General features: G+C 43.6%; 1 protein-coding gene across 1 annotated transcript; it reads right to left on the reverse strand.

Moving 5' to 3' along the window:
• Positions 1 to 2384: 2384 nt before the first annotated feature.
• On the reverse strand, positions 2385 to 22893 carry MTHFS (methenyltetrahydrofolate synthetase). Its single transcript, XM_088539746.1, has 3 exons — positions 22770 to 22893; positions 19698 to 19962; positions 2385 to 2906 (listed from the first exon to the last, which is right to left on the reverse strand). The coding sequence occupies exons 1-3, from the start codon at positions 22881 to 22883 to the stop codon at positions 2683 to 2685; spliced, it is 603 nt and encodes a 200-aa protein (XP_088395872.1). The 5' UTR covers positions 22884 to 22893; the 3' UTR covers positions 2385 to 2682.
• Positions 22894 to 23672: the final 779 nt, after the last annotated feature.

Raw genomic sequence — 23672 nt, forward strand, 5'->3', positions numbered from 1 at the left:
CGTGACATAAGGCATTCTAATAAAACAGGGACAAAAAAAAATGGTTTCTACCTTTGAAAACCAAACATCATGACTTTCCCCTTGCTTGAATGTAACAGCAAAATCCTCTGATTCCCTTCTGTTATGCTGACTGGGCCTCTTCGTTTGTACCTTGTGTAGAACTTGAGTAGCATCCACGCAGTTCGGCTTAGGTATCACACCAACCAAAGACACAGTTTCTCTTCAGGATCCCAGTCAAGCTGCCATGGCTAAACCTTAAGCCAGGACAGCACTAAAAGTACACACTGATTTTGGTGGGATGGGAACACACAGTTGTCAAACAGAGCTGGACTGAATACAGGCATTGAAACATTCAGCAGATTTGGGTACCAAATTACCACAGTGAAAAACGTAGGCCTCGATATAATTCTGTCACTGGCCATCCCATACCACACAGTCCTGATCCTAGTGTGACCAGAGAACTCCAGACACCCAGAAGATGAATCTAGGGACGGATTTCAGTACACAAAGTCCGACTTTTTCTTTTTTTTTTTCCATATACTAGCACAAGTTCAGAATGAAAAAGGGATTAAAGCCCTGAAAGAAGAGACACTGTGAAAAACTGTTCCTATTCTCATCAGATTTGTTCCCTGAAGATGGTGAATCCCAATAGCCTGTCCTGGCCGCACTGCGCCATGCGGGGGAACGACCTGCTCCGTGCCCAGCACCAACACTCCCTGGCATCTCGCTTGCTGCCCACAGAAGCCCATATGACACATGAATATCTTACTGTGGGTAGTCTGCAGCTCATGAAGTACAAAAATTCAGCTTGTGGTTAGCGGAATGAGTTAGGTTGGTATCAAACTGACAGAAGGCCGTGTCTGAGCACCAACATTTTACTAAATAGCTGATATTACAAACCGCTACCGACTGCCTTGTTCTAGTTGCCCCTTTCTGTAACACCAATGGGAAGCCTGACAGGCCAGTCCTGCAGGTGTTGACCCAAGTGACAGGGACCCGTTACCACAGGAGTTAGAAGGACCAGGGAGCATGAGCCAGCAAGGCTGCATTTGCTGAGCTTACACTAACCCAGAGCAAGAGGGTTTAATTGGTCACTGTATTATCAGAACACAAATAAAACCGAACACAGGCAGCCTGAGACAAGAAGGTTCACATCTACTGCAGGCACAGTTTTGTTCACAGAAACAGTTATTGTCTAGGAAGTCTTAAGGGCATTCTGCTCTGCAGATAGTCCTTGAGAATTCATGGAATTTTTAACGATGACGCAGAGCATTTTGCTTAAAATAAATGTACTGATTTACTGGTTGAAAGAGGAATTAAACATGCATAGAAGGAGTGAAGTCAGGCTGAAGAATGCAGGTAGGATTGTGAACTAAGCAGGAAGGCAAAAAAGTCAGTATTTGGCCCCTCTTACTATTGCCTGAATTCCCCAAACTCAGATTTACTCTAAAAACCTAGTGCTGTCTCTCTGACTGGGTAGTGCATTTTTCTGGGCACAGATATTTCCACCACGGTGCAGACACCGAGACTGAGAGGTGCTTCAGTTGCAGTTCATCCACGCAGTGTGTACTTAGGGTCATATATTTCTGCAGCAAAAACCACTGCAAAACTCGTGCAGGCCACGTAGGTGCCACGAGAGGCCCCGGCGAGCCCCGCAGCCATTCCCACCCACCCGCACGGGACCGACAAGTTTGGCACGTCTCCCCCGCCCTGCTCTGAGCTGTTTATTGTGGCCAGGACGAAAGCGGGTCCATCTTCCTCCAACCTGCTCCTTGACATCATCACCCCGACCAGATGCGATTGCTGTTATCTGCCCTGGGGTAAATAAAACCTCCCACCCAGAACCCTGCTCCACAAAAACCATTCTGCGTAATTCTTAGCTTCTGTTTAACCTTTAACACTGCACCAGTATTTCCCAGATTATTCCAGGATATTATGAATGGCTCTTGTACAAAATTATCCAGGTTAAAATAATTTTTGAGAATTATTTTACAAAGAAACATTTGTTCTTCAGACTGAGAATTCACTGACCAATTTTTAGATGACATTTTTAATTTCAGACAAAATAAATGTGTAACAAAACCATGGATGTTGTTTTTCACTCTTTATTATTAGACAACTTTAAGAAGCCAAATACACTAGCAAAATTACTGTAGACACTAAAATCAAATAAGGCTTTCTCCCAACCACCACTTTTTGCCTAGCTTACTATGTGTTTTATTTGGTAGTCTCTGTTTTGGCTGATGGATGTATATAATTTCAAGTACAAAGGACAGTGTTCTTAACTTTTGCCATAGCAAAATATCTGATTCCAGAATGCATCAAGAAATGTCATTAGCAGACAGCTCAGTTCTAAACTGGAGCAATAAAACTGCTGAATATCAAGAAACTTGGAGCTCCAATATATGATGAGAGGAAATGATCCTTACCATAATAAACAGACAGCCACACATTCATGTTTCTGCTGATTCTACAACAAGAATTCACATCAGGTATTTTCCAATTAGAAGCAAATCCATGCAGTCCTCGTTACTGTGATCATAGGTATAGTTTTCTTTTGTTCAAATCAAAGTAATTATTTTATTGTTCCCAAAGTCAAACACAACTATTAAGAAGTTGTGATTAACAGATCTGAAGTCTTTAGTTGGTCACTCTGCAGAACAGCTGGCATCAAGATAACCTTTAGCAGTCTTCATACAGGATTTCATCTATTTGGACATCATTTTCTGTCACAGGCACCGATTCACAAATCTGTTCTCTAAAAGCCAAGGCAATTGTGTAAGGCTTTCCACTGGGATGTTGCACACACCTTTCAAGATAAGTATCATAATATCCTTTCCCTCTTCCCAGTCTGTTGCCTTTTTTGTCAAACCCGAGGCCCGGCATGAAGATAAGGTCCAGACCCCCTGCAGAAAATGAAACACTTATTAGTGGATGCACTGTGGATTTCCCAATGGCCTGAACACATCCACATAACTTTGGACGTAAGCAAGAAAAATAGCTTTGTATTTTGCAAAATGCTTCCTTTTCTTTGATCAGATGAAAAATACCTTGAATACTAAACCTGTAAATTTACATTTTCATCTTATCAATTGCATACTAGATCAGGTGCAAAATAATTAGACCTTGAAAAGCTGGGAAAAAATAATCTGCCTTCTAACAAAATTATTTTATCATTTTAACCCTGTACTTCCCCGTACTAATGATTATGAATCTAAACCCAGGCAGAGATTGAACACGTAGAAATTACACCCAGAGTTCATAGAAATTATAACTAGAGAGTGAATCAGAAGATCGGATGAACTCAAAATCTGATACAAAATAGAAAAGGAAAAAAGAAAGAAAAGAAGTAACATACGAGCATTTTCTTGACATAAAAGTAAAATGTCATGAACCTTCATTCAACCCCTCAAAACCAAAGGCCTTGAATGTAATATGTTCTGAAAGTCCTTTTATATCAAAATTTGAAGGCCTGTCTCTCATGATGTCATGTTCCTCTTCTCTCAAAGGACCATTCTCTTGAGCCTCCAGCAAGTCACTGTTCCTCCCACAGCCTCTCTTTGGAGGAACATATGGGCTCCTCAAGACTCTTCTGAGAGAGTACTGGACTGCAGAATCAGCAAAAAAAAGAAGAAACAAGTAGCACAAGGGCCATTCATATGGACAAAACAGATCCAACTGGCTTGCAAAACCCTGACAAAAGATCCCACCAACCGGATAAAAAAGGCACTTCAGTTGCAAGGTCAGCTAGCCCATTTTTTCCTGCTTTGCAAACAGATGTGGAGCGGCATCCTGCCAGGCAGGCAGCTAGAATTTACAGTTTGCTGAACTTGTTTCGGGAGCTGATTCACATCCCTGCCAGGTAGGCAAAGGAAGAGGGCTGCCACGATGAGCAACGTGCAGGCAGAGGCAGCCAGAGTGCAGGTCCCCATTACTCATGCAGGGCTTGTTCTTCTAGTGTGAGACATCTCGCAAGGACATCCTCTAAACAAATGAGCTTGGCTGTCCTGGTGCTGGCCGCTGACCCCCGGGACGTACCTGGTTCACAGTGCAAAGAGAGTCTTTACTTGCTGCTGTAGAAGACAGACACTTGAAGAGAGAAGTGTAGGAACGGCACGGGAAAGCCAGCACAGACTAAAACACAGTTAACATGAGTCTGGAAGGGAAGCAACAGAGCATCTCCATCCACTGCTTCCTACTTCTTACTGGAACTGCATTTTCATAACCAGCTTCTGCTCCTTCACCAGGGCTAGGTTGTTTCAAGGATTTTTCTGCTTCTCCCAAATCCAAATACCGTCTCTGTTGCCACTTTGTGCAGACAGCACCATCAAATGCCTCGTGGGCAAATACCACACGATGCTCCTGCATCTAGCAGAGGAATGATGCTTAACGTACAAGATGAGGCCAGCTGCTCTTCTCCCCCATTAGCATGGTCCATGATAGGGATTCTGCACGTCAAATCCTCCCTCCTGGGCTCATCACTTACCCTCTGTGAGTTGCTCTGCATAAGTATTCGGGTGACCCAGGAACCAGTATGTACCAAACACTAATGACAAACAGAAAGAAACACATTTTGGCTCATACTTTTTCAGCTTTTTTCACTCCATGTGACTCATATGACCAAAAGCAGAAAACATTTGCAGTTGCTGCTATTGGCAGGTAAGAACATCCACAGGGGACAAACCTGCGGAGTGGAAAGGTGCCATTTCTCCTTACATTTATATTACAGACAGGAGGAAGACAACTTAGCGGAAGCACTAAAGAAAAAGGGAATTGGCAGGAACAGTGCAGGGACAAAATATATTTTCTATGTCATTTAACTGATAGCACAAGCCACACTCGAGTGAATTTAGATGTATTAAAGAATAGTGTTTTCCTCTGGGTTCTCTGGAGAAGCAGAGTCTATTTTAATGAGTCAGCTCCTCTACAATCACGGATTTTTTATGCTGAATAGCTCAAACAAGCTTTTGCAAAATATGAAAAATGATGCTGTAAATACTGTAATAGTTACCTTCCTATTTTTTTTCCAGTGGAGCACTGTAATGCTGAATGCCTTTTCTCTGACTCACAACGCACTGTCTCATATCCATGCAACTCACACAGCTCAAGATTAAAGTAAAATGCCAAACCAGACTTTTAGGAGAAAAATGACACAGCTACCCTGCAAGGAGCCTGAAGGCAGTTCAAGCAGCATTAGCCCCAGATCCAATTCTGGGAGCTAGAATGAATGGCAGAGAGCCCCATGGAGAAAAACACTTCCTCTCCTCATAACTTGGGGAGCAGCAAAACCTCTTGTGGTGCCTGCGGTGGGGCGGGGGAAGAACTGCCACAGGATGAGAGGTGACACACAGATGAGACCAAGATTGCAGACACGAAAGATTGCTATCAGCACTGAGTGCACGTCAACAGGATGGTGAGTGAGGGTAATAACATCTTGTCCTTCTAGGACATGACCCTCGCAGCGCCAGCACTTCCAGCCCCATCTGCATCCTCATCCCTTGGGCACCAAGCAACACATCAGTTCTTGCTGCTGACACTGTCACGGTGACCTCATGGGCTGCATCCACTTCTGTCCCTCTTCTTGTCATGTCCAGTGTTCCCCCCATGTCCACAGCTGTTAACTGGCGGCTTTTGGATCTCTGAGGCTCTTGGATCCTGAGGGCCTCTGAGGGCACAAGAAGGAAAACCAAGAACCCACTGCCAACAGGTCTTTTGCTGTAGGGAATCCATGCTCCTCCTGGAAAACTTTTAGGTAATCCGCAAATTGTTAAAGGTAGAAAAACACTATGCCAGGCAATCCTATACTGCACCAGTCCAGGGCTTCCAAGCAGAGCATCATGATGCTTCTCATAAACTTTAATTAAGCTACATGGTATCCCGGTAAGGTTGGTAGTTATGACAGTCACCTAATAATTTGCTGTGTCTGTGACGTGAGCTCTTGCGGCTACGGCTCCTTCAGCTGTGCAGCACTGTGTGTGAAACAACATACCCCAACCTACCGCCATGGGCTCACAGCCATGCTGACATGGCCACACTGCCTTCATCTATACTGCTAAATAGAGCAGGGCCAGAAAGCAACTCCCTCCCAGGACCACAGACGGCCCACACGGCTCAATCCTCCGCACGCTCCTGACGCGCTCCTGGGACTGCTTGGCTCACACTTCCAAGCGAAACCCAGGCATGCCCCAGGGGACAGGATTCCCAAGAGCAGCAAAGAGGGAAGTGTCTGGGTCTGGCTCCCTTCACCCTGTAGCCTCCTCCTACACCCTCGGCCCGTTAGAGCAGGCTTTGCTCCTCCAGACACAGACGCAGGCTTTCCCACCACATGTCACAACATGCAACACGAATCTCCAGTTTCACACTACAGAAACACCTCTGCAACAAGAGCTTGTATTATTTAAGATATTACGAACAGAGAAACAAAACAAAAAACCACAGTATTGTCCTAGGGCCAGAGAGGCATTATGTGGGATCAAAAAAAAGAGAGGCCAAATTCAATGCAGAGAAAATGACTGGACGTGCCACATGGCCCTGTTTTATTTAGCAGTACAGATACAGTCACAGCTTCAGAGCACGCCGTGTGGGTGGATAGGCACAGTTCACTTGCACTGACTTGCATACGTCTATGCAGACATACCTTATGGCACAGAGAAGTGAAATGACTTGCCCAAGGACTCAGGAAACGCGCAGCAAAGCCATATGCAAAAGGCAGGTGTGCAATCTGTACCCCTGACTTAACCAGCAGACCAAAACACTAGCATCCCCTCTCTGCTGTCTTAAATAGGAATACTAAGTTTCACTTCCCCTAGGCAGCTGCCGCGAATTTCCTGAGTTTGGCAGTGCATTTCTCATTACCCTTTACAATGGTATCAGGTTTGATTTGCTCCCTAGGGAAGGATTTTCTCCTTGCACCTCATTACCTCTCCTCCCCTCAATCTGATGTTCCTACTTGAAATGCCAGCCTGCACTTCCTGACGAGTTCCTGACAATGGTTAAGCACAGGAGGGTCCATCAAACTGCACAGACACAGGTCACGTAAAGACTGCTGGGGACCTGACCTGCCCACGGGAGCGGCGCCAGCAAAGTCCATCTCCTCCCAGGTTTGGCAGGCCTTAACAGACTGTTGCTACCCCGATTTGCAGCGGGACGGCCTGAACAGCCAGCACGCCAGGAGGGTGAAACCACAGTACTCTGTCATCCCACCTTCCCATCCATCTTTGCCACTTGCTTTGGGGACACAGCAACATGTGTAGGTGAGAGGTAGGAGGCTTCCCATCCAGGCCTCCAAGGCCCTTGAGGAGGAGGCAGAGACTGAGCTGCAGCAAATGCAAAGAACAGCAACTTGTTACTCAAAATCACACTCAGCACAGATGCCTGCTAAGCTCAAGACAGACAGCAATCAGCTCCACATTGCCATTGCTGTTGCTTGCAGTTGAAGCATCTCCTAAAACACAAAAGTCTGTGTAGCATTTACTCAGTTCCACTTGTTCCCACAAAGACGACTTAATTCTCCCAGGCCGGTACCTTGGACAAGAACAAGCTCTTAAGTGGTTGGGTTTTTTTACTGTGTGCAGCTTGTTCCGAGTTGGTGCTCAGGGAGCTCTCCCTGCTTTGCTCTCATGTAAATGATTATATAAGCTGCAGGACTATGAAGAACCAGGTTCAGACACAACAATTTTCTTTTTAAGGAAAAGGGGAATCTTTCTATATAACGCATACTATAAGCAATGTCAGACCAGTCTATGCACAACCACTACAGAGGCAATACTTAAAATCTGTTCACTTACAAGAAACGGAAGCTAACTTTGGCCTTTTGACTATCTAGATATGGAGCAAAGACCACAGTGGAGAAAAGCCTCTATTCTTTAGGCAGTAAAAAAAATACTTTTCAGAATGAAAAGGAAGCAATAATACCTTCTGCTCTTGATATTGAAAATATCAGTCTTGATGACATGTAAAGGATGGGCCATTAGTGACAGGTTGTTGCTGTAACTTTAATTACTAGCAGTGTAGTTAGGGTCTTATGCAGGCTCAGCTTTTCGCCACACACTCTTAGGGCTCAGACCATCACCTTGTTCTATACTCACACAGCACCTAACACAGCATGGTCTGGCTGAATCACCAGACCTGGGGAAACCAACTCCACAGAAGTATTTGAAACACGCTGCAGCAAAAGGGTTCCCCTCCCCTTTACAACTAGAACGAGGCCTTTTCTGTAGAGCATCCTGGATGCCCCTGGCACCACCGCGCAGCCTGGTACCTGGGACAGGTACCGCTGGGCACGTGTCTTGTAGCATATATATTTTCCACCAACAAAAGTCTTGTTGTATAGAAGGCAAGTAGAATTACCTCCCTGATTTAATGAGCAAGGAGACAGAAACACTACCCTTCACTGCAACTGATAAATATTTGAAAAAAAGTCATTCATCCAGAACCAATTATTCTGCCTTCTTCCAGTAACACAAGTGATTACAAATATAAACAATGACATTGCTTCACTTTCCCTCAGCCAGGCTGCTAGGAAGCAAAGACAATCCCTGAAGCAGAAAGGAAACTTATCCAGTAACTCGCATTTGCTCATGTGATACCGTCTTAAAAGTCAATATCAGCAGCTCAGCACAACACTCATCTCCTTAGAAGCCATGAGTTGAAACATGAAGGACCAGCTCCTCTGCAGCTGGACGTCAGCACGGCTTCACTGGCTCTACTCTGCGCTTGCCTCAAGAAGAAAATATAAAATATCACAAGTTACTGCCAAAAGCTTGAGAAAAATCAATTCATTTTTCTTGTAGATATTTGCTCTTGGTTGTTCATAAACAGTTTTTCTCTAGCGCTCACTCTGTAGTTTCCTTGTGATCTCAGAGATATTTGATAGGACTAAAGGTTATGTTTGATATTAGATTGGAAACCAGCTCATATTAAATGGCAGTCATTAACTTTTTTCTCCAGGTGTTTCCATCATGTAAACACTTTTAATTGTGCAGTGCCCTTTGGCAGGAGCAGCTTTTTGCTAACTGCTTGTAAACATTTCTTTCTTAGGTAGGAAACCAAAGAGATGCTGACTTTTTATCTAACAATGCAAAAACTAAAAAATCTAAATGTTGGCACAGAAAATTGAAAATACTAGCCCCCCAAAATCAAAAATCCTAGCCCAGAACTCAAACGGAAAATGTGCAAAGCACAGCTGACCGCAGAGAACCCCCTCAGAGCCAGCAGGGGCACGAGAGGCTTTTTCTGGTTCCCGTTAGCCGGCTTCAAGGTGTGCAGCAGGCAGCCAAATCCCGCGGGATGCAGCCACGGTCTCCAGCCGCGAGGCCCTCGGAGCCGCTCGCGCCGCCCGGGCTCCTCCAGCCTCTGCTCGAGGGAGCAGCGGAGCGGCCAGGTGAAAGCTGCACCCACGGCCCTTCCTCGAGCAATCCCTCATGTCTGAGGTGTCCCCTTGGAATCTCCAGTCAAGAAAGTTTAACCCAGCTGTGAATTCACAACCTGCTGCTGGGAATTCACAGCCTACTGCGGGCACTGATCTGCCCTTCATCTAGGCAGAAACACTTCTAACCTCTGAGGCAATCATTTGCTTTATTTTTGGTTCCTATTTCTGTGTGAGAGAACTGTAGGTATCAGGCAGGTTTTGCATCCTTTGTTTTCTGAAAAACAACATTTTATCCCACATCCACACACACCCACGACTCACAGATCTATCTTTCATGCACATACACATCTACCAAGTAGACTGTTTTCCCCTGCAGTCCACACACTACAGGTAACTGGGCCACTCACATGACTGACAGAGCTTTTGCTATTAGTTCAATAAAATATTTTGCAAAAAAAGGACCCATCAGCAGAATCAACAAACAAGCAACGAGCAACTCAGCATTTATCTGTCTGCTCATCCATGTCAGTGTTTTGTGTCAGCGTGAAGCATCGGCCTCCGCAGTTCATACTTACCCTTCTGAACTACAGCATAATAAAATATTTATCCTTCTCCCTGCGAAGCTACATGATAGCCATCGGTCATATGGGTTTAAAACAACAGGGCAGTCACTGTCCTGTTAACAAATTGCCAAACACACTAAAAATGCCTTTGGATCAGCTCCTGTGCTATTAAGAGATGATCAAATAAGCACCCACTTTCTATAACAAACTAATTTAAAACAAAAATTCATAAATTTAGTAGCATAGAGTCAGATATGGTACATCAGCCCTGCACAGACAACCCTATTCAACAGCACCAATAATATCATTTCACAGATATCCTATAACACGTGATGAGGGAAGCTGCTGTATAAGGTTAAGATTTGCGTCCAAATTCTAGGTGGTTTCACAGTGTGAGAAGACTGTGCGAGGCTGCAACATCACACTCATTTCCACTGAGGTTTAGGCTACAGCCAGCTGAGCTCTAGTGTCTCATTTTCAGAACCTGCCAAATGCCTATCTAAAGGAAATAAAATGTGAACAAGTTCTTCTTAATGTCACTATTATTCACCAGATCTGCATAACCACACTAAATAAACTACAATCTCTCAATGCCACCTACAAAACTGTCTGGTTTTGAAAATTCACAATAAAATAAATCGTTTAGAAATGTTTCTATTAACTGCCTTTGAAAAATGATTTATTCACTCCTGATATTTAGGCACGTGAGCAAAGAGTTAGGAAATTTGACTGGAAAAACACGGGTAGCAGAATATCTTTGGTTCTGAGGGTTGCACCTGAGCTATCCTGATATTTTTAACCAACAAAATGCCCCAAAATGTGGCTTTCTAAGGAGCAATCCCAAAGACAGGAGGAGAAACTGCATTAGAGCCACTTCACAGCATCACTGATGCCTTTTGTTAAATCAGTAAATGCTGACTGCCAAGCTTCTGTTTTGGAGAAACTCTGAAGGCACCGGCACTCGAACTGCTGGTGCGTGGACTGCTGTGACATTGCTGCAGCACAAAACACCAGGATCTGTGTGTAATTCTGCGTGTGATTATGTGAGAGACTTTAAGATCCTATCAAGTACATATCAGTGTTTGTTTGAGCACTTGTTTAAATACTTCCACTTCACACACGTGCATGTGCACTTTGTTTTTTTCACTCTGGTCCTCTTCCTTTGCATACTGCTGTCTGGATATTTTTACATCAAAATATGATACACATGAATCATTTGGGGATTTTTTCAACATATCACACAGCATCACTATTAAAATTTCCAACCTCTTTTGCTCAGTCAGCAGATTCTTTACAATAAAAGACCTGGGGTTGCCCATGAAATGTAAATAGCATCAACTTCTCTGTCATTGCATAGCCATGACTCCAGGAAAGAGCTACTCCAGGGCATGGAAACGTCAGGAATGCCCTGTAAAGGCAGGGTCTATTGAACATGCAGAGACAGTTGGTTTGCAGGAGACACTATCCTCATGGTTGGTTTCTAACATGTGTTAACAGCTGAGAAATCCAGCTTTTTTATCACAAGGTTTCTCTGACAAAAGCTGCACAGCTTAAAAAAAACCCAAACACAAAACTGTTCCTGGAATCCTCCACCCCTTCCACCGCCTCTGATTTTTGGAGAGATTGGGCTGGAGCGTTTGCTCTCCTGTGTGTGTGATTCTAATGCCTAAATGAGGTTTTAATAATAGGAAAACAGCCTAAATGGCACCAGTGCTCCCTAGGAAATCTATGGAATACTGACACCTGCCGGCAAAGGCCCTCATGTCGCTCCTGAAGACGGAGCATCTCCTCCAGCTACACCCCAAGAGCTCCTCGTCGTCCCATTTGCACAAAAAGGCAGCACAAGCACTATTTAACAGCCCACTAAACCGGCAGAAAACAAACTGAAGGGGGAAAGAAAGTCATTTTCTGCCCGATTCAGGAGCTGAACCTGCTCAGCAGCGAGCACCAGGCACTGCCGAGAAGGGGAACACGGAGCAGGAGCAGCAGGGACATGGGGCCGGGCTCCGCCGTGCCGCCCTGGATACGCGGGCCTGGAGAGCCGAAGTGCTCCCATTCCTTCAGCAGACTGTCCGGGCTCTGTGCACAAAGGAAAAGCTTGGTGTAGACACTCCTGCTTTCCAAAACTTAAAGTAGAGGGAGGAAAAAATCTGTTCGGATTAGTGAATGCAGCCAGAAATACTTAAATATTTGTATTTCCCTGTTACTAGTTTGTTGCAGTGACTCAAGCTACGCTCCCCAAAAGAGCCTACCTCTCATTTGCTTATGAAAGGCTCTAGGAAACATGAAAGGTATCTAGGAAACACTATGAAGAAAATGATGGTGCCACTGTTCACCCTAGCAAAATTAGCCCTCTTTTAAACAAAACACTTGAGAGTCACTTGTAGTGAATTTAAAACCTTTGCTGATGCTGCTTTACTTCTCTTTAAACTTTAATTGATTATAGGCGAGGCAATCGCTTTAGTTGTTTGGCTGTGTGCAAGGAATTAACAAGCGAGAATGTTTTATGTAGGAAGGCAAATATGGATGCAACACTTAAGATGATTACAAAGAAAAGCCCTCTCTTAAAGCCTTAATGAACTTTCTGAAAGCAAAAAGCTCTGTGTTGGAGAGCTCAGAGCTCCAGGTTCGCTGCAGGGCGCCTCTGAACAGAGGGGGGCTGGAATTAAACTTGTGTTGGTGGGTTTGTCTGCACACAGGGGATTCGGAATGTCAGGATACTACAGGCATTGCAGAGTGATCCCACAGAAACACACTGATTTCTGCATTTCAGCACATTTTTTTGAAAATCTTGCAAAGAAAGCGACTGGCATCCCGCCGTGCGTATGCCTGAGCAGGAGTACCACAAGGAGCTCCACTAAAAGGGTCTTGTTCACCTAGCAAAACGGGTGCTGATTTTTGTCACAACCTGCCGTTGTGGGACATCTGTGCAGCAACCAGTGAAAAAGATCTGCACAGGGAGTTGATTAGGAAAACAGCATTATGGTATATACAGAAAGAATTAACCTATATGATGCCATCACATTTATTTCACAGTATGTCTTTGCTCTGGTATATTATGTTCTGTTTCAGTCATCTGTTCTCCAAAATAACATCAGAGAAATTCCAAAGGCTGAAAATGGAAGATCAATGGGTGGATATATTGTTGATCTGGAAACGTTTCTGTATCAGAATAAGAAAATGCACAAAATTTGTCGGGGGGGAAAAAAAAAAAGGCAACTGATTTAACGGAGGTTTAACTAAACAATGAATAACTGGGAGTAAATCGATATTCTATTTACCTTTCCTCACAGATAAGGAGGTGTCAGTTGAACAGAAAGCAGCACAAGGTGCTGCCAGAAGGTAGCGGAGCCAACGGCCTGGTACAAATAAAACGACATGCTTATGGGAATGCTGAGATTGTCCAGGTAAAGAACAGTCCTTATTTCCAAGGGGATAAACTAGGAACTACACTCTGGAGGTCGTTTCACCTATTGCTACCTAGCAGATTTCTTGAATCTTTCTGTAACTCGTGGCATTGGCTTCTCCAGGGCTCCAATCCTTTGTTATGTGACAAGAAGCCACTTCTCTCCACCAGAAGCCTCATCACCAGAATGTTAATGCCTCGCTTGCACTGGATTTGCTCTTCTTACGCATATCAAAGCACCATGGCTCATTGTCTCCAAGCAGAACTTCATTCCAAACTTTAAATCATTTCATTAAAAAATAAATTACATTAAGAGCTCAGCTTCAATTTTCAATTTTGTTCCATGCTATGGTCTCGGCTGTTCTTTTTTATGACCAGTGTAAAAAAGATTTTAAATTATATCTATCCCTTGATATATATTGTACTGTACGTTTTAATCAGGCCTCCCAAAGGAAAAGAACATCAAATAGTACCCTCAATCACTCTGCAATCTTGTTTGTGATATTTTTTGTTTTTCTGCTAAGCTCTAATATTTAACATCGCTGCCTTCTCCAGTGTACCAATACTTCATTTCTTCCAGACATGTTCCAATCTGCATATATCTCATTTAAATATGTCACAGTTACCCCTGAGTATTATTTACTATATGTCTTTTTTTTCAGAATGATTAACACCATTTTTGTATGTTCCCATTATACTTTCTTGTACAGCTACAGCACATCTAATGGCTCTGAAGAGACATATTAGACGTTCCTTTTGTTTCAAATTATAGCATTTTCTCCTTACATTGTTTTCTATTTCTAAACTCTTCTGTATTCCATGTTTTAAAATCTGCACATTTCTGGTGCATGGGGCTGGGGATGTCCAAGTCATTATCTTTTTCTAAATCCCATTTTATTTCCTCATCCTCCTAAAACAGTATTTAAAAGCACCACTACTCTAGCAACACTTCTAAAAAACTAAAGAACTGTGCTGAAATTCAGAATGGCTAAGATTACTGATGGCATCACGAGGCCATCAGTTCTGTAGCAAGCGCGGCCTCTGCTAAAACATGAATAAATAGTAGGAATTTAAAGACACACCAAAGAGCTTTTGCAGACTGAAATGTTTCTGCAGGACAGATTCTAATGGCAAAGTTTAAAATAGGGCTAATGGTCCCTCAGCAATGATTTTGAGCTGCTGGTAAACGGGCTGCTTGCAATTGCAGCTTGGTGGTAGCCAGACATTCGCCTTTCATCAGGCGACGCTTCCTGCACGAAGGGCTCCCAGGTACCACACGCAACCCGCGCAGTTAACGGGGCCCTGTCTGGTTCTGCTACCAGCAGTGATGTTATTTGTGCTACTGCAAGCTTCAAATTGCTCTGGAAGTTATAAGGGCAGAAAAATACAGCTAGCCTTATCTCAGAAGGCAGCTTACAAAGATTTTCGTGAAAAGGAGGCAGTGAGAAGCCAAGTCTTCACTAAACATAGTTAGCATTTCCTCACTTGATTGGAACTTTGTATTCTTCCCTATAGTTATTCATGATAAATATACTATTATTAAAAGTGTGGAGTATCCAGTTAATATTTCACTATTTTGTAGGTACAGCACATATATTGCCATCGTTAAAATTTCCAGTACATAAAATTGTGGAACTCTCCAAATGAACTTACAAACTACGAGCCCAGGTCTTTATGCATTAATTTCTGGGAGCAAATATATATTATGCACTGGCAGAGTAGTTGCAGAATATTCAGCATTATTCATTACATATAAGATGCTATATTTTCCAAGTGCTGACATTTTCCAGCCTGGGCATCTGTGCCAAGCTGAGGGGTTTTATGTTTATGCTTTATTCCAGACAAAATGGTTCACTGGTTTCTAAGAACAAAGCTAGGAAAAAAATAACTTTTGGGAAAGCTCTATTGCTGCATATTTTGAGGCAGGAACTTGAAATCTTGCTCACAACTGCCTTTATGCCTACAGAGAGTGCACTGGAGCTGCAGGGGTAGGTCTGGCTGCTGACCACATGCTGAACTGCAAGGGTGGAGACGGACCTTCACTTCCGACTGGGACCAGACAGGGAACTGAAACATGAAAGGGAATGAGCCCTGAGGTTTCACTGACATTTCCTTGGCACGTCACTGCTTTATACAACTTCTCTTCACCAGCTTTCCACCAGCCCCTCAGTGGTGTCACTCCAAATATGCGTGGTGGCCCTAGCTGGCATGGGAAGAGCCTTGTCATGGTGGAGCGGGGTCATTTCTAGGCAAGGTGACTTTCCCAGTGACTGCTTGGGCATTTGCCTTGCGCAAGAGAGGAGAGGTGGGAACAAAGAGAAGGAAGCAGAGGGGGAAGGAGGTAGAGGACTGTCTAAAAAGACAGCACCCAAAAAAACAATGATCAGAAACCATGTTTAAGAGTAGCTTTTGTATTGCTTTGTAGAAGAAGCACTTTTGGGGAGAAAAGGAAGTTTTCTGAGCCAATGAAAAAGAGAAAAGAGCCAGAACAGTGGGGAAGGAAGTGAGTAAATTTAGACAAGCAATCTTGTATGTGTGGAACCAAGCACACTATCTCCTCCCTGCTGGCAATGGCTACTTATGTCATCTGTCTGGCCACAAAATGACAACCTCGGACTCAGAGCAAGAGGAAGTGGGGAATCTAATCAGAAAGGCCAGAGAAGGACACTTGGAGAGGGACATTCAGACAGGCTGGGCAAGGAGCGGCATTGCATGGACAAGCAAGAGTCTGTTCCTTGGGCACTGCTCCTCCTCACAGCCCAGACTGGAATCCAAGGTCCTGAGCACACAGCATCCTCTACCAGCAGATACCTGGCCATATTTTAAGTCACTGAACACTATAGCCATAAAGACCCCATATGGCAATGAATATGTCTGTCTCCTTGCAAAGATAATGCACAGAAAAAAAGCCTGAAGCTGTAAACTTGAACAGGGAGAAAACAAATGACCAAATGCAAGCTCACTAGCAGCACTCGTTCACAGCAAGAAGTGTTTGTCTTTTGCACCAAATGAGCCCAAAGCTGACGTGCTCAGAATATATGGCAGTGCATTTAGGGCCTGGGCCAACACATACAGACAAAGAAGCAGAATTACTTTTGTAGACCTTATCCTATTTCTTGCATTTCTTAACACAGTAGAGTAAGAAGGTTCAGAGCCACAATTTCTAAAGCCCCTTTATTTTCTGGCAAATAATAAATATATAAATATCCTTTAAAATCCTTTCCCCATTACCCAGATGAATGTTTTAAAAGTCATTTACAATTTATTATATATCCTCAACTACCAAGCTATATTTTGGTTATGACCATTTAAATCTTACTCTTGGGTCCAAGATTTCCAGTTAAGACCCTTTAGTCCAAAGTTTGCCACTTGTCTCCTTCCAAAGAAACCTCCTCCAAGAACTTTGCCACATGGAAATCTGAAACTCAATTAGTTTTTCAAGTCCTTCCGCAAATAATATCTCTTCTGCTGGAAAATTTTAGCTTTACATCCATAGCTCTCAGATCAGGTTTATATAAAAATAATAACAATACAAATGAGGAAACCCATGTTCAACCCTGTGAATCACACCGCCTCCCTAAACCACATTGAAATTAGAGCTGCTGGGGAAATGTCCTTTAAACTTCTGTAGGAGTTGTGATAAAAGGCAAACAAGGAGTTCACTTTTATCTAATTTAGCCCCTCCAAAGTTATGCAAGGTGTCTACACTCCAGTAAAACATTTACTGCAAGCAGCTGTCATCAAAGGTATTACCTTGGGCAAGAGAACACAGGAGTGTACATTGTAATTCTGATGGACAAAGATATAAACACGTGATTTAGTATTTATTAAGAAAATATATCAGGGGCTTGTTCAAGAAGTTGTGTCTTTCAGCAGGTGCAAAATAAAACGAGTTATGCAATTACAAACACCTGCCCCCAAAAATGAATTTCCTCCCCCTTTGGCCCTTCTGTTGCTGCATCCATTTAGCCTAAAGAAAGCAACATTTCCCAAGAAAAATATTGTCACTCTTGTGTGGTAGAGAAGATGACAAACCTTCTAACACAGAAACTGTAGTGATCTTGACTTTGGCTAACAATTCAAAATAGGGTTCCTTCCCAGAGAAACAGGGGAGAAACAGCCAAGAAGGACCATCTCCAAAGCAAGGATTCCTATCCTAAGGTATAATGTGCAAGTCACACCTTACATTTGAGCTATTCATAGCAATCAAGCCAGTAAAAAAGAGAGAGCTTTTAAGGACAGTCCTAATCTATGCTTTTTGTCATGCAAAATGAATACACGCTCTAGCGACATGAGTTATTTATGTACCTGCAGGGTATTTCTTGGAAATTGTACAGTAACTTATGCAAGCAATGCGAACATTACTAATATAACACCGTGTTATCTCCTTATAATGATGTAAATGCCTCAGATCACCGTAGTATTTGATAACATCACAGAGATAAATGTTTCATACACACATAATTCCAACACAGAGGATGGATGTAGTAGCAAGTTCTGCACTCCAGCAAGCATAACAAAGTTCAAAAATATGGTAACTGGCTCAAAAAATGTAGCAAAAGTATTTCAAGATGATATCAAAATGGAGATATCAAAATACAGTGTGTATTTCTAGGGATATTTTTTTTCCTTTTGATTATGCAATAGTGGAAAAGCTCTGACTTACTCTCTAATCTTCAAAAACTGTTCAGGGAAAAAGGACCAAGGTCCACCTGCCAATCTAAACATAACTATTGATGATTGTAACTATGTTACTGAGTACAAATAAACTAAATCAATCTTCAGCCAGGAAAGGTCAGAAATGCACATAACTGTTACAACATCTGGTCAGGAAAACAGAATGCCATTTAAAAAGCTAGGGCAAAGCAAAGGAACATAAGAAAGGCTGAGCACGCATACTCTCATTACTCTCATCCTTCCACACGCCTCAAAAACAAGACCTGGGATTTATGTGAAATGTATCCTCTAGCTCTTCCCAACTCCCTGCAGTCAGCAGCATTTTCACGAGGTTTGTGTAGCTCTATCTGTGTTGCTCCCTGCCCCTAACCATTCCTTGGTGCACAGAACCAAACAGGAGCTCCAGGACTCATCAGGTACCAATGCCTGGTCTTCCCCACGGCCACAGCCTGGCATCCGGGCATCCCTGAAGATACATCCCAATAAACTCAGCACCAGGGAGCTGCTCTTCCCGCCTTACCTAGGAATTAAGTGTCACCTTCAGCTTCCCAAAGCAAATACAAAGCCCAGTTCAACCCCCAAAAAATCTTACAAACTCTACGTTCCTGTACCTGGCTTAAAAAGCTAATAATTCTGTGCAATGCATGGAATCTGTTTGCATGCTAAGCTTTCAGCTAGGGAACTTTTCCAAGACTGAGGTTTCAAACAAATTCAGCATGAGTTTTCCATTAAAATTGCTAAAGATGTCTGCAGATATTTTACAAAGATTTTCTTTTTTTACAAAAAGAAAAAAAAGTAATTACTGTGAATATATAAAATGAAATTAGTAATTACTGTGAATATATAAAAATTAAATTTGTTCACAATTTTGTAGAAAATGAGGTATTTTAGGATAAGAAAACGAGAGGCTACTCTGAACCAAAATTAATATGCCGTAAGTTACATTCAAATGTGCTCTAAACTTTTTAACCTTATGAAGAATCCAACATTGCAGCTGGCATTATAAAATCAAAATAACAATGTGAGAGAATAATGATGGGAAAGATTTTAGATTTAGAAAGATTCATTCGAGCCTACAGGAAAGTCCTTCTATCTTCAGTCTAAGGTCTCAGTCCAAAGAACTCTTCAGCATGGTCAGGCTCCGTATCGGCACTACGATTGATCCATGCGAGAAAATTTGCAGAGTCAAAGATTTCTAAAAATTCATCCATTAACCTACATACATCACCCAAAAAGTTCTATATATTCCATGGAATATTCTATATATTCCAATGGAAACTAAAGTTTTCAGAGCATATGCTGAAGCTTTCAGTCCCCACGACTCTCACTGCCAGCGCAAGGAACCCCTGCAACCCATTCCCTCCTTCACGTGCACCTCTAGACCAGGCTTGCCAAAACTGCATCAAAGCTGAGCACAGAACTGGATCAAGAAATTCATTAATTTAACTTTTTTTCTTTTTTTTCCCTGCAGGATCTGGTTCACTGGTTCTCTGCTGGCACATCACAGAGGGTGGTACAGGGTAGGGGAAAGCAAGCAAGGGTAAAGTGTCTGATTCCACCAAGTTAAGCAGCTCTACCACAAAACTTAAGACCAAAGCAAACATTTTATTCTTGCTATGAAATCCTACTGACCTCCAGGCTACTCCTGTTCAGGACCAAGATGTAGTAAGAAAATACTCACCACCAGAAAGAGCTTCCTCTCTTACATTGTCATCATCGCTAGGCTGATGAATATTCCAGGATGTCAAAGGAAGTGAAGAAATGTCTTCAACTGATGCTAACTTTAGCATGTCCATGTGGTTGCTGTCCGGCTTGTAACGTGGGATGAAACACTCTTTGCCTTGCTTAAAAATATCCTTAATGATTTCTTCTGTCTGGATTTCATCTGGCATGCTCAGAAAGATGGCAATTCTTTTGGATTCCTGGTATTTGGGATGGCCAATCACCTATAGGGGAAATTATTGAAATCAGTTTATGAAGAGTTTACAAAAAGATCAATTTAGATTATTTTAAAAAGACAACTGGAACAAAATATCAATTTAAAAGAGCACATATACAAACTGCCATATCCCATAAAGAGAATAAAATGATTGTGTTTCCTACTCCAACACTACTACCAGCAGCAACATCAAAATAGGTACATTTTGGCACCCAGTGGGCAGGAGAGCGCAACATAGGATTGGGCCAGCAAAAAACAATTTTGAGGACAGTCTGCTGATCCTTTAAACATTTGTGCCACATAGTGCAAATATTCTCAAAGGACCAGCATGCTTGCAGAAAGGTGAGGCAGGTCAGAGTTACCAGCTTACAGAGAGATATGATTCTCTCTTGAATTCTGCTTCTCACACTTAGGTAGTAACTCAGCAGAATATTAGTGTAACAGGTAGGTATAACAGTATAAGCTACAGGATACTACAAGGTCACTCAAAACAAAATTGGCCTCAGAGTCCATAACTGCAGAGTTCAAATTCTTGCAGTATCATGCCCCCTTTTTAACTTTTCTTTAACCTGAAAAGCCCTCCATATAGCAAGTTTAGATACAGGACTTCAAATATCAGCTGTGTCTAAGAGAGAGTTGATCTTACAAGAGCACATTTTTCAGAGTCTGAATGACTTTGCTATTTTTTGACTTTCATGAGATTCTCTAGACTGGACTTATGAGAAACTTTAATGTAGGATGGAAAATAAAAAATGCTTACATGGTGAAAAAGCATAAACAGATTCATCTCCCACTATGTCTCTGCACGATTGCAGATAAAATTCTAAAGTAAAATGTTGAGGTGGATTTTTAAGGCTTGTCTTCTCATTCTCCAGTGTCTTTCTTACATCAAGACAGAACAAATACAAGTGTGCCCTTTCAGACTGAAATAAGAGCTATACTTATGTTACACACACACAAAAAACTGTTTAAACCAGCAGACAACCGAGACACTAGGCTTATCTGTGGAATAGAGAACATCAAATCCCCTGTTCTGTGCCTGCATAACTACAAGGTAACTGCTCTTCTGAGCATTAATCCTTACCCCTTTCCCTGTTTTGAGACACCTCTGCCCAAATCAGAGGTTAGAAATGGTTCTCATCCATTTTTGTCTGTCTTTCCATAGTAGTTAAAAGCCCAGGTAAAATATTCAGCAGTTGGATATATTTTTCTAAGGCGCAATATAACGAAACACCCTAGACCAATTATGGTGTGTGTTGCTTGGCCATAAAAAAACTATGTAACAATGCAAAACCAGATTTTGCTTCCTTTTGTAATTTGTGCTGCATTACACAGAGATTATTGCAACTGAGTAAATTATTAGGCAACACAATTTCCATGGTAGCTTTTGCTCAAAAGAATTGACCGTTTCAGCAAACTACAGAATCAATATAATATCTGTTATTCATGTCACCGAGCACAGCCAGGGCGGAACCTTATTACGGGTTTGGAAAAGAGGGAAACTGAGATGTAAAATTCTCCTCTTCGAAGGTGTAGCTGTGGCTGGAGCACCGCACAGGTCACAGCCGTACTGACACACACGTTGATTACGCAGCACGGAAGAAACAGAGGCTGCAGATGTAAAACCACAAGCTACCAGGAAGACTGAAGTTCAGATGAAGCTGCTAAATTTCTGAGCACTTTCTGAGAAAAGTAAAAAATTTTCCACACTTGCAAAAATTATCTGCCCTTTGTTCACCAGCTGACAGCTCTTATGGCAGAATCAGAGCAGGCAAACAGCATGACTTTAATCATGAACATAAACATTAAGAAAGCACAGTCATCCAGAAGCTAATTAAATACTAGTGAATAGGCCAGCCAGGGCAGCTCTTTCAGTTTGAATTTAAAGGCCATTTCAAGATGAAATTTTACTGGGAAAGATGCTGCTTAGGTGCTATAAAATAACCTTGTCACTTTAATTAATTGCAATTACTGATACGCATTTTAAAGCTCCATTTTCAGCTTCATATAGTTCAAAATATTTTCTCGAATTTTTCAGAATTACCCTGATGTCTGCTATAGCACCTTCCCATAAGGAAACCTGCAGGTGAGCAATGACACTGAAGAAAAAGTCTGAATTTCAGGATTCAGAACTTATGCTAGATAATCAATACTCAGTAATAAAAAATCATATATTTCCTAATGTCTTCTTTTAAGGAAAACAAAAATATTATCTCTTAGGATGCATGCATCACCAAAAATGACTGATCTGTTGCTCAGTTTATCAGCTGCAGTTAAACAAAAGCTGAGGGCTCCTAAAAATCTTGTACCATGAGGGCTTATAAAATTGGCTCCATAGCCTTGAAGAGGACGAGTTACAAAATATTATAGAAATTGAAAGACTTAAGTATAAGATATGAGATTATTAAAAATGCATTTTCTTTAGGGTAGGACCTAAAAACAAACAAACAAAAAAACTAGGTGAGTCATTTAAACTTTCCTCTATCTAAAGCTCATGTGCTGCCACATCCTCAAAATTAAAGGAAGTTTATAAAACAATCTGCAATCCCTTGGCAGGAAAGGGCTAATACAGCTGCAGATCAGCTAAAGAAATGAATAAGTAAATAAATGCAGGCCGTCCCTGCACGATGTGTTTGGAGGCCCAAAATCAACAGGAGCCTTAGGCCGCTTCCCGGGCCTTTCCCCGCCACGGCCCGGCCCGGCGCCGCGGAACCCCCAGACCAGGCCGGGCCGGGCCGGGCCGGGCCGGGCTGTCCCCCTGGCGCTTCCCCCATGTCGGGCGGGCCCGGCCCGGCCCGCAGCGCCCGTACCCACCTTGCGGCTCAGCGCGCGGGCCTGGCGCTGCTTCTCCGCCTCGCCCAGCGCCCGCAGCCGCTGCCGCAGCTCCGCGCGCAGCGCCCGCTTGGCGGCCCGCAGCGCCGCCGCCATCTCGCCGCCCGCCCCGGCCCAGGCCCCGGCCGCGCCGCCGCCCGCCCCGCGCGCCTCCATGCGCCGAGTGAGCGCGAGCGGGCGCCGCGCGGGCCTCGCCCCCGGGGCCGCCGGCCGCGCTGGGGCCGCGCCCGGGGAAGGGGGCGGCGGGGCCGGCCGGGCCGCGGGCCGGGCCGAGCCGGAGGGGCCGCGGCGGCCGCCCCGGGCTCCCTCTCGCCGCGGCCCCGCGTGGGGAGCGCCCGAGGCCGGCGTGGAAGTCCCCCAGAGCCCCCGGGGGCCGGGGGAGCCCCAAGGGAGCTCCAGGCAGCCCCGGCCGCGCTTGCTTCTGCTGCTGAGGGCAGGAGAAAATTCTCAGAATTTTCTGCAGGGTGCGGTAGAAAGGGAAATCACAATTCAGCGGGATATTTTCACCAGAGTTTCAGCAGCAGTTCCACATCCCTGTTACGTGTGCCGGCGGCAGCCGAGCTGGGATGTTAGGGAGATTCTGTGAATCACAGGAAAGAGAGTGGGGTCAGGACACAGCCTGAGCGAGGCGGCAGCAGGGCTGGAGGCCCTCGGCCCTTTCCACACTGAACCAGCTTTAATTTAAGTGTGGAAAGTAACATTTCTCCATTACTAGGGAGGTGGGATTAGATGTTTTCGTTAATGTGCCCTGCATGTTTTTTGGTGACGTTTCCGCCAATTTGCCATGTGACGACGTGATGAAGTCATGGGCTGCCCTGCGCTGCCGCTCTCGCCTCTGTGTTGCCCTCGACGTGGCGCTGGCTTCCCCGTACATCACCTGAAAGC

The sequence above is a fragment of the Tinamus guttatus genome, unplaced genomic scaffold, assembly GCF_059628265.1.
Source record: "Tinamus guttatus ecotype Peru unplaced genomic scaffold, ASM5962826v1 Tinamus_guttatus_pri_ptg000004l, whole genome shotgun sequence".
Taxonomy (NCBI): Eukaryota; Metazoa; Chordata; class Aves; order Tinamiformes; family Tinamidae; genus Tinamus; species Tinamus guttatus.

Coding starts and splice junctions, on each gene's coding strand:
- MTHFS (XM_088539746.1), bottom strand. CDS start 22,883: ATGGCGGCGGCGCTGCGGGCCGCCAAGCGGGCGCTGCGCGCGGAGCTG. Junction 19,963..22,769: donor CCCGCGCGCTGAGCCGCAAG/GTGGGTACGGGC, acceptor TTTCCCCTATAG/GTGATTGGCCATCCCAAATA. Junction 2,907..19,697: donor AGAGGAAGCTCTTTCTGGTG/GTGAGTATTTTC, acceptor CATTTTCTGCAG/GGGGTCTGGACCTTATCTTC.